Source organism: Amborella trichopoda, chromosome 4, assembly GCF_054954075.1.
Source record: "Amborella trichopoda isolate Santa Cruz 75 chromosome 4, AtrichopodaSantaCruz75HAP2 v2.0, whole genome shotgun sequence".
Taxonomy (NCBI): domain Eukaryota; kingdom Viridiplantae; phylum Streptophyta; class Magnoliopsida; order Amborellales; family Amborellaceae; genus Amborella; species Amborella trichopoda.
In genome coordinates, this window is record NC_142339.1 from 4,563,808 (window position 1) to 4,579,668 (window position 15,861).

Consider the following 15,861-nt stretch of genomic DNA (forward strand, 5'->3'; position numbering starts at 1 on the left):
CTTCAATCAAGGGGCTTTTCTTTGGCTTCCGCATACCCTTTTTGTTTCAGGAGGAGGAATTCTCTTATCATTTTATTGTGCACTGCTCGTATTCGCACTTGATTGGGAGATATATCCTTTATAGATTTGGAAACCTTGAGCTAACCACAACGACTTTGATGGTCAAGTGGACTGAATTTAAATTTCAATAACCAAATATGCAGTATGTATGGAATTTCTATCGTTTTCATTACCATTTGAAGCCTTTGGATGGAATGAAATTCACGTTGATGATGGGGAGAAAATGCGTACGAAACAACTCCTACGGTGTATTATCCATATTGTCAATTCGCCAACAAAAGCAAGATATTGGGCTTTCCATCGCTCGGAATTTAATACAACCACGAATCTTAACTTGCAATGGAGTATAGAAATTGCCCAGTTCAAATTCATGTGGCATGGTTGCTTCCCCCTACGGGCTTCTACAAGCTCAACATTAATGGTGGTTCCAAGCTGAATTATGTAATTGTCAGTTATGATGGTATCATCGGGAATGATATAAGTGGTTTCATTACATCCTTTGTGTCACCATTGGGTAACAACTCTAATAATAATGTTGAATTCCATGCACTGGATGTGGGGATTTCGCGTACCTCTGGTCATTAAAAGTGATTACAAGCTTTTTATTGATTATGTGAGTCTGCATTGTAGGCCTCTATAGAGATTGTGGATAATCCTAGTTAATTGCATAATTAAGCTCACATCTTTTGCAGACCATCAGTGGTAGATCCTACATGCTTTAAAAAAAGTTGATATGGCTGCCGACTCATTAGTAAAGAAAAAATATCTATAAATGAAGCAACGGTGTGGTGCGCTCGCCCCCTAAATGTTGTAGTGCCTTTCCTTTCATATAATATTACTAATAGTCCCTTCCTAAAGAGTTGTAAATTGATTTTTCAGGTTGGGTAGGGCCTTAATCCCTACTGATATATTAAAAAAAAAAAAAAAAAAAAAAAGAAAAAGAAAAAGAAAAAGAAAAAAAAAAGAAAAAAAAAAAGAAAAGAAATGAAAAGAAAAGAAAGAAAAGCCCGCTGGTTTCCTTTCATAAAATTCCCCCCACCCATTTTTTTCTCCCGCCAATGCGCTCTCTGTGAAGGAGAAAGCAGCGAAGAGAAAGAAAAGAGAAGGGAAGAGAATAGCAAAGAGAAAGGGGTAAAGAGCGAGAATAAGAAGGTTATTTTGGGGTCGGAATATTGGCTCCAGAGCAAGGGACTGCGGCTGCTCTGTGGTAGAAGCAAGCACCACCGCGGTGGCGGTTCTCATTTACAGGGATGATGATTTCAATAATAAATTTAGGGTTTCATATCATGGCATTGCTCGTCCTCTTCGAGCTGTATCCACTGTATGCCTCTCTCTCTTCTCATTCTTCCCTTCATATCTCTGCTCCCCTTTTCTGCCAATTTGTTTACATGCAATTTAAACTGGTCTTTTCTTCACTTGGTTTACCAATTCTGAGAGATTTAGGGAGAGAAACATTGGGTTTTTTTCTGCTTCGCGTTTTTGACTTCTCTGATATTTAGAGAAAGGTAAAATGGAGAATAAGGACGGAGAGATGGATATCTCTGGTAGAATAAAGGCAATACAAACATGCACCCTTATTCTTCACGATTTTCCTCCTTTCTCTCTCTAGAAAGTTGTTAGAGAGAAAGCAAAATCTTAGAGCGAGATGAGTGCCAAGCCAACATCAGAAAGGGGCATGCCGATTACAGAGCCTGAATTTTGATTCAGGAACCCATTAGAGAGAGAAGAAAGCTAAAACACAGAAGGCTCTTGTAAATTTTAGCTCTGTTTTCCCTCTCTTTAATTTCTCACGTGCGGCCAAATTTCTATTGCGTTTGTACATTTTGTGGTATATAAAGCATCCATTTCTAAATGTTTTTAGGTATTCCATCTAAAATCAATTGAATTGTTTTTTTCAATAAAATTATTATTTCAATTTATTTTTTTCTTATTTGCCATCTGGAGATTACATATCCTTCAAAATTAAGTCCAAAAATCTATCTCAAAAATAGATTTCTAAGTATTGACTCATTGCTATATGTACTCATAAAAGAAAAGTGTTTATATAGAGCCACGGCTCTAAACAATCAAATTAAAGCCACCTCAAAAATTTTACTTGAAGAGGTTGTTTTTCATGCCCAAATATCTTCAAATTGATCATCTCGACATCAAGATGCATGGACATGAGAAAAAAATGGATGTCGAGTTTTAAAAATAGTGCATTTTGTAATGCATTTTTGGACTGTCAATTTTCAAGATTTTCAAATTTTCATAGATATATCGATCTATACTATTTTTTCAAGCTTGAAATTTTATAAATAAAAAAGATGAAAATATATTTTAGGGCTTTCACAAAGATTTTCAATATTGAAGCCAATTTTCTCGACACTATTTGAAGGTAGGCTCTAATTTGATTGTCGGTACAAACCACACCCTTTATAAAAACCGTGTCTTGAAAACAAAGGGAAAATTTTATATTGAGCCGAGGCTCTAAACAATCAAATAAGAGAGAAAAGATTATTTTAATGCCCAAATATCTTCAAATTGATCATCTCGACATCAAGATGCATGGACATGAGAAAAAAATGGATTTCAAGTTTTGGAAATAGTGTATTTTGTAACACATTTTTTTATAGTCAATTTTCAAGCTTTTCAAGTTTTTATAGAGTTGTCGATCTATACTATTTTTGAAGCTTTATAAATAAAGATGAAAATATATTTTAAGTCTTATCACAAAGATTTTTAATATTGAAACCACATCTCTCGACACTATTTAAAGATAGTAATTTGATTGTTTAGAGACTAGGCTTGTACAATACCCAAAAACATATCCAAAAACAAAAGAGAAATGATCCTATAGGACTCTCTCCCACCCATGTGTGTAGGACTTTCAAAAGATCACCATTAAAGTTGGTACGAATATCTAGAAAAATCAAGTCCCACACCCATGTGATAGTTTTTCTAGATATCTGTACCAAATTTAATGGTGATCTTTTGGAGTCCTACACACATGGATGGGGGAGGGTCCTATAGGATCATTACTCAAAACAAAAACCCAAGCTTTATCCTATAAAAATAGGTGAGGCATTGTACACGTGCCAATGTCGCACCTATTTATATTAAGCGGATGCTCTAAACAATCAAATAAGAGTCTGCCTCAAAAATTTCACTCAAATAGGTTGTTTTGATGCTCAAATATCCTCAATTTGATCATCTCGACTCAAGATGTGAAAAAAAAAAAGATTTCAAGTTTTGAAAATAGTGTATTTTGTAAAGCATATTTGGACGGTCAATTTTCAAGATTTTCAAGTTTTCATAGATTTGTCAATGTACATTATTTTTAAAACTTTAACCTTTATAAATAAATTTTATAAATAAAGATAAAAAATATATTTTAAGGATATCACAAAGATTTTCAGTATTGAAGCCACATTTCTTCAGGCTCTAATTTGATTTTTTAGAGCCTAAACTCTATACAAACCTCACCTTAAGAATATACCATGAAAATAGGTGAGGGGTCACCAACAAGAAGGGGGTTAGAGAGAGAAAATAAATACACACGTGCCGAAAGGGGTTAGAGAGAATAATAGGAGAAAAGTGATGAACAAGAATTCCCAAGTGCTTTTTAAGGGGGCTATTTTTTAGTTTTTAATTAATTAAAATTCATTTCATTTGCTGAAATTAATGTTAGTTTATTGTTTAATTAAGGAAAATTGTCTCATGCGGGTTGGACTTCATGACTATTACATACGTGTAGTCATGCGATTAAAAAAGGGTAAAGCAACCACTTTAGAGACGGATGCAATTAGGCGTTCCATCTAAAAATAATGGAAATTAATGGTTCAAATCAGTGTTTTAAAAAACGCCGAGTCGAACCGGACTCGCCCTGTTCGACTCGAAAATCGTGAAAAGGGGACCGGATCGCCTAAAAAATCGGAAATCGTCCGGTTCTAGAGAGAACCGGACGATTCTGTACAGTGAATCGCCGATTCACTGTACGGAATAGGCGAGTCCGAACAGTGAATCGGTGAGTCCAGTACGGAATTTTTTTTTTTTTTTTTTTTTTGTAATCCATTATAGATTTTTTTGTAATACTTGATCGATTTTTTTGTAATCCATGATCGAATTTTTTGTTTTTTTGTAACCCATAATAGAATTTTTTGTAATCCATGATCGAAATGTTTATTTTCTTTTCTTGTAATCCATGATCGATTTTTTTTTTTTTTTTTTTTTGTAACCCATGATAGAATTTTTTGTAATCCATGATCGAATGTTTTGTAATACATGATCGAAATGTTTGTTTTTTTTTTGTAATCCATGATCGAAATGTTTGTTTTTTTTTTTGTAATCCATGATTGAATTTTTTGTTTTTTGCTTTTTTTGTAACCCATGACAGAGTTTTTTGTAATCCATGATTGAATTTTTTGTAATCCATGATCGAACTGTTTTTTTCTTTTTTTGTAATCCACGATTGAATTTTTTGTTTTTTTTTGTTTGTTTTTTTTTGTAATCCATGATCGAATTTAATGTAATCCATGATCGAATTTTATGTAATCCATGATCGAATTTTATGTAACCTCCATGATCGAATTTTATGTAATCCATGATTGAATTTTTTGAAAATTTGTGATTTTTTTTTTTTAATCCATGATTGAATTTTTTTTTGTAATCCATGATAGAATTTTTTGAAAATTTGTGATTTTTTTTTAATCCATGATCGATTTTTTTGAAAATTTGTTATTTTTTTTTTTTAATCCATATTATTCAAAGAGAAAATGAGAGAGATGATGATTCTGAGGCCACCCTATCCCAGCCATATTATTCACATATCGAGTCCCAACAGCAACAACGTAGGGATGAGCACGAAATACTGTAAATTAAATGCTGAATGGCGGTTCAAGCAGAAAAAGAACATATCAATATTCACATATTCATTCAAAAACATGAAAATTCTTAATGGAGTACCCTCATTTTTTATTGAATTCCTAAAAAACAATATTTATAATGAATTTTAATAATTTTTTCGGATTTTTTTAAGCTTTATTCTGACCGATTCACCTGATTCTCGATCCGGATCGTCGATTCGCCGATCCGGATCGGTTTTTTAGAAGCCCGATCCGAGTCACCGATCCATTTTTTAAACCATTGGTTCAAATATTTTTTTATTATAATTATTATTTTTAATTTTAAAATTTACTTATTTTTTTATATTATGATATTCATGTTAGATACTAGATGGCCTTAAAAATTAAGTCGAAAAAATTATTTATTAATATGCCTGCATTTCTGGGCTTGGCGGTCCTTTACTTAATTAGAAACTCATTGCATATGTTGCCTCCATGTTTTCATGTTAGTATGGAATCGGAATCGGAATCGGAATCGGAATCTCCCGCCACTGTCTTACTCTCTCGCCTGTCTCTTTCCTTATTTCTGTTTTTGAGTGTGAATATCTGTCTCTACTTCCCCACTTTAATGATTAACTTCACTGTCGAACCCCTCATTACTCTCTCTCCCTTGGCTTGCTTACTTTTGGCTTAAATGCAAACTTCTCTGGAGAAATTTGGGGGTCTTGGGTTCCCTGTTTTTGGGTATGATGGGTTCTCGAGAGGAGGAGAGGCTGCTTGAAGATGGAACTATAAAGGTCAGATTTTGATTTCGTATCTCCTTTTCGAGTTCCCAATTTCCAATTGTTTTGTTGGTTCTAGTTTGTAGTTTTTCAATTTGCTGCCTGTTTTGAATCTGATTTATCGACATTAATGAACACAATCTCTCTCTTTCTTTTTGTTTTCTGTTTTGTTGAATGTTAATTGTGTCGTGTATCACTAAAATTGGAATTGCTTCGCCTTATTATCTCACCAAGAATTCTCCTTTATTTCCTTTTTGGCATATGATGAACTGAATTCTCGGTTTGTGATTTTTCCATAGAAATTCATCTTGCTTCTCGTGGTTGAAGAAAAGTCCTTTGAAAGGCTGCAAATTCTTTCGATGGGCAAGACGAATAGAATTACTTGCCATTAGGAATCAAACTGCTCTGTATATGTATATATTGGGTGGTTCGGTAGTAGGAATCGAACTGATGTAGCATTGCTGACCTCAACTGCTAACCACTCAAGCCCTGCCTTATTTCTCGGATGTTTTTCCATATAGAATCAAGAAAATGTGGATCTTTCTCATGGTTGGGTGTAGATGAGCAAATTGTAGGTTAACTAGTCCCATAGAGGGCTTTCGCTTGTTTATTCTTTCTTTCTAATTCTTCAGCATCTTTCACATCCGTGAGTGAAGATGCAATCTACATTTGCTGACTTTGCCAATTCGAGGCTTCTTATTTTTTGGAAACTTCCCATGTCCTTGCTTACTATGAATCTGCGAGGTCGACCATGGGTGAAAGCTTTAGATGAAGTTACAAAAGAACTTTTGGGCTGTTGTGAGCCTTAAATATGAATTATCATCGATTGCTTATGAAAGTGGGGAATTGGTTTTAATATTTGTGCTCATGTGGATGTCTATGTCCTTATATCACAAGGAATAGGTTGGTCCTTGATCCTACATTTGTAGCTCTAGAAGTAAGTCATTGTTCTTTGGGCTAAAACCAAGTAAGAGGACATATTTGGAGTGTTTGGTTTCATGGGTTTTGTTTTAGCCTGCTCCTCATCAAGTTGCTAGCCACCATGTTCACAAAACCTAGTGCCAATTTTAGTCAAGAAGTCGCCACAGTGATGTGTTGTAGAGATATGCTGAAAGATTTAGAACTTTTTGTAAACTTCATCCAAATAAAGTTTATGTGAGCTTTATTTGCTTCATGCGCCTGTAAAAGAAATGAATTATCAGAATTTGGATATTTCGGTCTTATAAAAGTATAACAGTGTAGAAAAATGTCGAATGACAACCAATAAATTTAAGGAGAGCATGAACATAGTGAAGGACCGTTTGGTAATGAGTAAAGTCGAGAGAGATGTTCACCTGTGCATTCACTGAGGAAAGGTTCCTTTCCTAGAATAATAGAAATCTGCATGGCTATTCAAATTTTTTTCATTTTTTGATAATTTGACCACAGTTGTTTTTTTGAATGCTAAAACAAATAGCTAAGGAAACAGCCCTTGTAGTGAGGATGGGTCCTTTTGGTCATGAGATTTGTACCATAGGAATACACAAGTGGCTGCCCGGGTTACTTTTTCATCTTCATAATGGAGGATATATAGTATAGAATACTTGATGAGTCCTTGGATCCATTGAGAGCTCTAATGCTGGAGTATTCTTACAGGGGATTAGTGGCATTGATAATTTTGCTATGCAAGAATCATTACTGCCGATACTATCTCATTTTTGTTGTTTGGCATGGACATTTGATATCACCAGGTTTTCCTATATGAATTATTTATTTATTTTGATATATGTTTTTTATTTTTTTGCTTATACATATATTATTTTCTAGCTAGAATTCTTTATTGCTTTGACCTATGGGTTGGCCCCCTTATTTGGTCATGTAATGGAACTTATGCCATTTTGGAAAATGAATGTCATCCATCAAGGTGAGGTTTGGAGGTAGAAAGCCTGTTTCTTGTTATTATATGTTAACTTCCTAATTTTCCTTTTCCTGGCACCAGAATGAAAGCCTAGGACCATACACAGGGGATGGATCAGTTGACATCCATGGAAGCCCGGTCTTGAGGCACAATACAGGCAACTGGAGAGCTTGCCCCTTTATTTTGAGTATCCCTTGTTAGACCCATTGTTTCTGTAATCTTCTCATTTCTTATTTCCTTCTCTTTATTAGTCTATAACTGTGATGGACGATACGATTAATAAATGAGTTTGTACAGGAGCTGTGTGCTGTGAGCGCATGGCCTATTATGGAATTTCTACAAATTTGGTGACCTATCTCACTAAAATCCTTCATGAAGGCAATGCATCTGCTGCCCAAATTGTTACCACTTGGCAAGGTACATGCTGCCTCACTCCCCTTCTTGGAGCTTTATTGGCCGATGCATATTGGGGAAGATATTGGACAATTGCAGCATTCTCTGCAGTTTATTTCATTGTACGTATGAACCATCAAAAATCCTATTAGCCCATTAATCTATAAGGAATTCTTTTAATTGCTGGTTACAAGTAAAAATATTGTTAGGGCGAGAGAGCCCTTGTGCTTGCCATACAGTAGAGTATTATAAGGGACAGAAAGAGGAAGAAGAGGGAATTGGGCATTTGTTATCATGTGATGGGGTTTATATTATTTTGTCATAGGGTGTGGCAATGGACATGTAGACACACCAAGGGAATTGGTATAAAGTATGAGATATGTGTGTGCGAGAGAGAGAGAGAGAGAGCTGCATTTTCTTTTGTGATTTGTCTTCTGTTTCTAATTCCAAATCAAATCATGGGAATAGTCCATTCTCTTTTGTAGGGAATGGGTGTATTGCCTCTTTCTACGTTAGTTTCTGCCTTCAAGCCTCCTTCTTGTGCTGGAAGCATCTGTCCCTTTGCAAGTCCTGCTCAGTATGCTTCCTTCTTCTTTGGCATCTATCTAATTGCACTAGGGGCTGGAACCATTAAGGTATGTGTGTATTCTTTTGGAGTCGATCAATTTGATGATACCAGCCCGACAGAGAGGATGAAAAAGAGTTCTTTCTTTAATTGGTTGTATTTCTCTAACAACATAGGGGCTTGTGTTTCAAGTATGCTTCTTGTTTGGATCCAAGACAATGCAGGTTGGGCTTTAGGTTTTGGAATTTCTACGGTGTTCATGGTTATTGCTATTGGGAGCTTCTTTTCAGGCACAGTGCGATACAGGTTTCAAAAGCCAGGAGGAAGCCCTCTCACTAGAATGTGTCAAGTTATAGTTGCATCTGTTCGTAAGTTGAATGTCAAAGTCCCTTATGATAGTTCTCTCCTATTTGAGGTACCAGACCAAAACTCAGCTATCCCAGGGAGTCGGAAATTGGAACATACTGATGAATTCACGTACCCCCCTTTTTCCTTTCACTTATTTTAATTACACTGTTTATATTCGATACTCGACCGGCCTTGGGAAAGTTACTATACAGCTCCAATGTATGGTGTTCGTCATAGTCTGTTGAGGTCATGATTGTCTGATGAGATGGGGACAGAGAGAGGATTCACCATTAGGGTCATGTCTTGTTTTAGTCTCTCTCTGTCTCTCTCATGCACCTAATATATTGGATGGTGACGAGCCCAATGGACTATAGTTTTGCATACTTCATCTTCTATTACAACGTTCTTATGGCATTATCAGGAAGAGAATGATGGCGTTTCTGACTATCTTAAGCATGTAATAAACTTCTTAGTCTACAGGTGTTTGATGTTCCCACAATCTTGTTGTTTTCGCATCCTCCCCCTGCTAACTGTTCTCTCTCCTTCAGGTTCCTTGATAAAGCTGCCACAGTATCCGATTTTGATGCTAAATCTAGTAACTTTTCTGATCCATGGAAGCTCTGCACTGTCACCCAAGTTGAGGAATTGAAGATATTATTTCGAGTGTTTCCAATTTGGGCAACCCTTATTGTCCTCAGCATTGTTTATTGCCAGATTTTCAGCACGTTTATTGAACAAGGAATGACTTTGGATACAAGGCTTGGGTCATTCACTATTCCTCCTGCTTCTCTCTCTATCTTTGTTATGATTAGTGTTATTTTTTTGGTTCCAATCTATGATCTAATATTTGTCCCAATTGCATGGAAATGTACAGGCCACGAGAGAGGTTTCTCTGAGCTCCAAAGAATGCGTATCGGTTTATTCGTGTCACTATTTTCCCTGGCTGCAGCTGCACTGGTTGAAATACGAAGGTTAGAGATCGCTAGAGCCAACCATCTTGTGTACAACACGTTTACCCTTGTTCCCATGAGCATTTTTTGGCAAATTCCGCAGTATTTTTTGGTTGGTGCAGCTGAGGTGTTCACCTATATTGGGCAAACGGAGTTCTTTTATGACCAGTCGCCCGATGCCATGCGAAGCTTGTACAGTGCCTTGTCTCTTCTCATTTCTGCTTTGGGTTATTATTTGAACTCTTTCATTCTGACCATTGTTATAGCAGTTACGAAGAAAGGTGGGAGCCCTGGTTGGATACCCGATAATTTGAATGAGGGTCATCTCAACTATTTCTTTTGGTTATTGGCTGGACTTAGCCTCCTGAACCTGGTGGTCTATGTTGCCTGTGCTGGGAGATACAAGTGCAAGAAGGTTGCATAAATTATTTTTTGAGTTCTAAGAAACTCACTTTGGTGTATGATGCCTGATTTTATGCACGATAACTGGTTTTTTTGACAAAAATAAAACAAGACTGGTTTAACGTGCTTTTCAGGACCACTTTGTACATCAAATTAAGGACATTTGTATATCCCATGATTATCATTATGCTTATAGAAGAAAGTCCTTCATTTCCTTCTAGTGATGCATCTCTACTGTATCAAAAATCTACTGATGATAAAAATGAAAAGAAGCATTTGAAAAAACATACTATTTTCTTTCATCTTCTTCAATAGTATGAAGTTTTGCTTTTTGCTTATTTGTTAGTGATAGCTCTTGATTTTGTTTGATACGTCTTGGAATTCGATAAGGTGGTTTGCAAATATTTAGAGATGAATTCCTAAGGATATCAAGTTTTCATTATTTATCAATATGAAAAAGGATGGTCTAATAGGTGAGGGTTTTAAATTTTCCCTTAAGCATCCCAAGCCTGGGTTAAAGAGGTGAGTTGCGCTAGGTATCTAGCTAGCCCGGAAAAAAGAGATGTGTTGCCCATCGTAAAACTGCCCCACATCTTATCATGAAGCCAAACCCAAATGGGATAAAGCTTGAATGGTGTTGATGATGGAAAAGGAATTAAATATCAAGTTGTTGCTGTTGGCCTGCATGAGCAGGTGGATTTTATGTTTTTGCCTTTTTGGCCTTTTCTGATTTTAATTTTATTTATGATCAATCTACATTTCATGTGGAGGAAGTATTATATGATCCACATGACCATGGTAACAGTATGACCATGGTAACATTATAGTCATAGTGGTCACCACAATCCCATGGGTTGCACATTAGGGAGGAGCAGCGGATCCAACCATAATGCATAAGTTCAATTGTACGCCCTAGTCTCTTTCCATCACCATCTGATCAATGGATTGGATGGGGACCATCGCCATACTGTTGCTATGATCTGATGGATCATAGAAGTTTTTCCTTATTATGTACTTTCCATGATTTTCTTCTTATTTGTGAACTTGAGAGAAAGGCGTAAATTTTTTAGGGCAACTAGCAAAATGCACGTGTATTGTAAGAGCAAATGCTCTATAAATTTCTCTTTTTAATTTTAAATAAAATTTTCAATTTTTACCTTTATTCTCTGCATAACACTAAGATTTAAGCACCGAAGTTGTTCCTTTAGCTTTCCCATCCCTTACTGGTTTTCTTTTCTATGGAAAGTAAATGCAGGTAGTGTCCAGATAACGACCAATGATATGATCTCCATGAATGATATGATTTCCAATATGTATTAATTGGAATTGAGAGAACAGAAGCTAAGCAATGTATCAAAGTTTGGATGGAAGTAGGCCGGAAGACTGGGTCAATAGAAGGGCCCAATCAAGGTGGAAATGCAGGCGTTTAGTACAACCAGTGATTTAAAAAGTGGATCGGTGACTCAGATCGGGCGTCACAAAAATTGATCCAAATTGCTGTTTTGTTGTGTTGAAAAAATAGTGAACCAGCAAAGAAAAATACGAAAACAAGACGTTCTTACTGTAGCAAAATGACATTTTTACTGTAGCAAAATGCTAGTTTACTGTAATAAATTGTTGGTTCTCTTCTACACCTGGACGGTTTCCTATATATTGACAAAATTAACATGAGGTGACCGATTCTTGAGTCGGACCGGACGATTCTGTGGCTGACCCAATAATTTTTAAATCACTTAGTACAACATATATAGGGAATTTGTGGTTTACTACATGATACTATCTTCATGCACATCTATCAAGGAGGAGAGCTATGGGTAGGGGTGGCAATGGATCCGGACCCTACCCAAGACTTGATGTCTAGATCGGACCGGGGTTTGGGTATGGGTCTGAAAATTGGACCTAGAGGGTTGGGTCTGGGCTTAAATATTATACCCGAATACTATTAAGGTCCGGATCCATGTGGATCCGACCCTAATAGTGTTATTGTTTAAATAATGTTTTAATAAATATAACTATATATTTTTAATCATAATATTTTAATAATACATATATATATATATATTTAACATAATATTTGAATATATATATATATATATGGACGAGGTCCGGGTTCGGGTAGGACATTAGCTGGAAAGGCCCTCATCATGGATGGCTCTATTTTTTGGGAGCAAACACCTCATTTCGTCAAATAGTAGCATAGGGGGACTTTGTAAATTATCCAAACCAATACAAAAGGTCGATTGCACAAAGCCGTAATTAAATTAGCAAAGAAAACCTTTCTTTTGCAGTTACGATAAATTGCAAAATTACGATGAGTAGCAAAATAGAACTCGAAACCTTTTTTCAATTAAAAATAATAATAATAAAATTTAAAAAATAGGAATGGCAGACCATTAGAAAAAGATATTTGTCATGCCTTTTTTTATTCATATCACAGAACAGGTACACAACTATTAAGTCAGTCCATTTGTCCTTGAATGCATTTCATAAACACTCTGCAATAATGCAAGCATCTTCGAAGATGCCGCCATTGAGTCATACAATCATCGCGAATGATTCCACGACTATGAAGCATTGTGAATATCATTAAGGTCGATATTAAAGTGCGAATTGAAAAAAAAGAAAAAGAAAAAAATTGATGGGTTTATTTAAAAATATCATTTATGTTTGGTACAAAGTGGCCGTTGGATGTGATATGAGGGGACTGCTTTTTTTTTTTTTTTTTTTGACAAATGATTTTTCTTTTTTTTTGGTGAATAAGAGGGGAGAGGGTCCTTAAAAATGGGGTGGCTGTATTTATTTTATTGACCAAGCTCAAGGTTCAAAAGAAATTATTTTAAACTTTGTGACAAACCTAAGCTATGAGATTTCAAAGTGGTTGTAATTTGTAAATAATTGTAATCTCTTTGTACCAATGATAAATGGTCTCATTGTACACAATCTTTTATATTTTTGGTTAATAGATTTTTTTTTTTTTAATTTTTTTTTTTTTAGGAGGGGACGGGGGGAGTTGAGCAAGCTGGCCAATACCTTCCCAAAACTGAGTTTCTGATCCGGATCGTGGTTTTTAAAACACTGCTATAAAATTTGGAAGTGTGCCTTTACTTTGAAAGGTCAACCCCTTGTACAAACCCCACCTAATTAGGTCCACCCAGTGTTTAAAAAAATGCCGAGTCGAACCAGACTCGCCCGGTTCGACTCGGGAATCGCCATGGACGGCTCGAATCGACGAAAAAAACGGGAATCGTCCGGTTCTAGAGAGAACCAGAAGATTCTGTACAGTGACTCGCCGATTCATTGTACGAAATCGGCGAGTCCCGTACGGAATTTTTTTTTTTTTTTTTTGTAATCCATGATATATTTTTTTGTAATACTTGATCGATTTTTTTGTAATCCATGATCGAATTGTTTTTTTTTTTTTGTAATCCATGATTGAATTTTTTGTTTTGTTTTTTTTTTTTTGTAACCCATGATAGAATTTTTGTAATCCATGATCGAATGTTTTGTAATACATGATCGAAATGTTTGTTTTTTTTTTGTAATCCATGATCGAAATGTTTGTTTTTTTTTTTGTAATCCATGATCGAATTTTTTGTTTTTTGCTTTTTTTGTAACCCATGATAGAGTTTTTTGTAATCCATGATTGAATTTTTTGTAATCCATGATCGAATTGTTTTTTTCTTTTTTTGTAATCCACGATTGAATTTTTTGTTTTTTTTTGTTTGTCTTTTTTTTGTAATCCATGATCAAATTTTATGTAATCCATAATCGAATTTTATGTAATCCATGATCGAATTTTTTGTAATCCATGATTGAATTTTTTGAAAATTTGTGATTTTTTTTTTTAATCCATGATCGAATTTTTTTTGTAATCCATGATAGAATTTTTTGAAAATTTGTGATTTTTTTTTTTAATCCATGACCGAATTTTTTTTTGTAATCCATGATAGAATTTTTTGAAAATTTGTGATTTTTTTTTTTTAATCCATGATCGATTTTTTTGAAAATTTTTTATTTTTTTTTAATCCATATTATTCAAAGAGAAAATGAAAGAGATGATGATTCTGAGGCCACCCTATCCCAGCCATATTATTCACATATCGAGTCCCAACAGCAACAGTGTAGGGATGAGCACGACAGTGTAGGTGAGCATGAATGATGAACAATCTTCGGGGATTTTAGATTGGGAACACAACAAAACACTAACACTCAGGGATTTGGGAATAGTCAGACGCCTGTTAATATCGATAATTCGTTTTTAGATCGAATCAATGAATTGTTAAACGAATTCAATCAATGGCACCAGCGTGACCAAGAAGAACAATAACGTCGTCTATCATTTTATTTTTAGATCATATGTTACTAATTTTATGCTTTATTGCAGTCCATGTATGTTGATATACCTATTCCATGATAATTATATGTTTATCCTTTTGTGTGATGTAAATTAAATGTTGAATGGCGGTTCATGCAGGGAAAGAACATATCAATATTCGCATATTCATTCAAAAACATGAAAATTCTTAATGGAGTACCCTCATTTCTTATTGAATTCCAAAAAAATAATATTTATAATGAATTTTAATAATTTTTTCGGATTTTTTTTAAGCTTTATTCTGACCGATTCACCCGTTTCCCGATCCGGATCGCCGATTCGCCGATCCGGATCGATTTTTTGGAAGCTCGATCTGAGTCACCGATCCATTTTTTAAACCATTGGGTCTACCATTCAAGAAAAAACGGTCATGTTTTTTCACTGCGAGATTTTAGGGCTACTAATATGATGCACCGAGTGAACATGTAGTCTTCCTATTTTAGTTGATCCCTACCGTCTATCGGTGCTGATGAGAGGTGGATGCCCCTTTGGAGCATCACACCCCATTACATCATTGTTTGTCTGTATACATCAAGAAGAATGTGAATTCAAAATGAGTTCCGGGGATGTTTAAAATTAAACATGGGACACCTCAAATTTCACTCAAAAATATTTTATAGATAAGAGATCAAAATTAGATAGTGTTTTAACGGGTCGTTACTGACATAAGTGATTCCAGCCATCCATTCAGATCGAACCACTTAAAAGTGGGAGATCAGCATATATTTTATAAGCGGGCAGAGTCCCATAAAAAGCTTTACCTTAAAATTATGTTGAGGCCATTTGTAGGCCTAGGTTTTTATTTTTTATTTCCTAGAATCTTGGTTGGTGCAACATGGTGTCCGTGTAGGACACCCAAATAATTTGTAGGGCCGTGTGAAATTTTAAGTGATATTTTTTTTAAAAAAAAGAGAAATTTATGCAGATATCCCTTATTTTAAAAATTCCTTCGTACTCTATTTATTTTATTCTTTCTTAAATTGCGTTCAGCCTACCGAAGTTGGGTTTGGGACCAGGTGATGTTGAGGTTTTGGGTCATTTTCAGGTTGAAGGTCCAAAGTTGTGGAGGTATGAAGTTTTGTGAAACTAGTTCGGATTTCATCCCAAAGGTTTTTCTCATTAATATAATTCAGGCTCAAACTTCTATCCTATAATTGAAGGTTTGCAGGTGTATAAAACCTCACACTCAACTTTATACCTTCATTATCCAAAATAGGGGGACATTCAAAAGAGAAAATATAATAGGTAAAAGGGGTAGCTTAAAAT

General features: G+C 35.2%; 1 protein-coding gene across 19 annotated transcripts; it reads left to right on the top strand.

Annotated features, from left to right (window-relative positions):
* The first annotated feature begins 1,057 nt into the window (after nucleotides 1-1,057).
* On the top strand, nucleotides 1,058-11,853 carry LOC18439289 (protein NRT1/ PTR FAMILY 8.3). Of its 19 annotated transcripts, XR_002281860.2 has the most exons (8): nucleotides 1,071-5,680; nucleotides 7,644-7,749; nucleotides 7,860-8,077; nucleotides 8,441-8,997; nucleotides 9,417-9,632; nucleotides 9,743-9,839; nucleotides 9,941-10,010; nucleotides 10,085-10,440. XR_002281860.2 is itself a non-coding variant. In XM_088864484.1 (7 exons), the coding sequence occupies exons 5-7, from the start codon at nucleotides 8,861-8,863 to the stop codon at nucleotides 11,488-11,490; spliced, it is 969 nt and encodes a 322-aa protein (XP_088720610.1). In that variant the 5' UTR covers nucleotides 1,077-5,680; nucleotides 7,644-7,776; nucleotides 7,860-8,077; nucleotides 8,441-8,590; nucleotides 8,811-8,860; the 3' UTR covers nucleotides 11,491-11,853. The 19 variants fall into 19 exon arrangements, 15 of the variants coding, with proteins under 15 accessions (XP_088720611.1, XP_020526170.1, XP_020526168.1 ...); XR_002281859.2 differs by having other exon boundaries at nucleotides 1,068-5,680; nucleotides 9,417-9,839; nucleotides 10,088-10,105; XR_016053873.1 differs by adding an exon at nucleotides 11,467-11,853 and having other exon boundaries at nucleotides 1,070-5,680; nucleotides 9,417-10,010; nucleotides 10,085-10,233.
* Nucleotides 11,854-15,861: the final 4,008 nt, after the last annotated feature.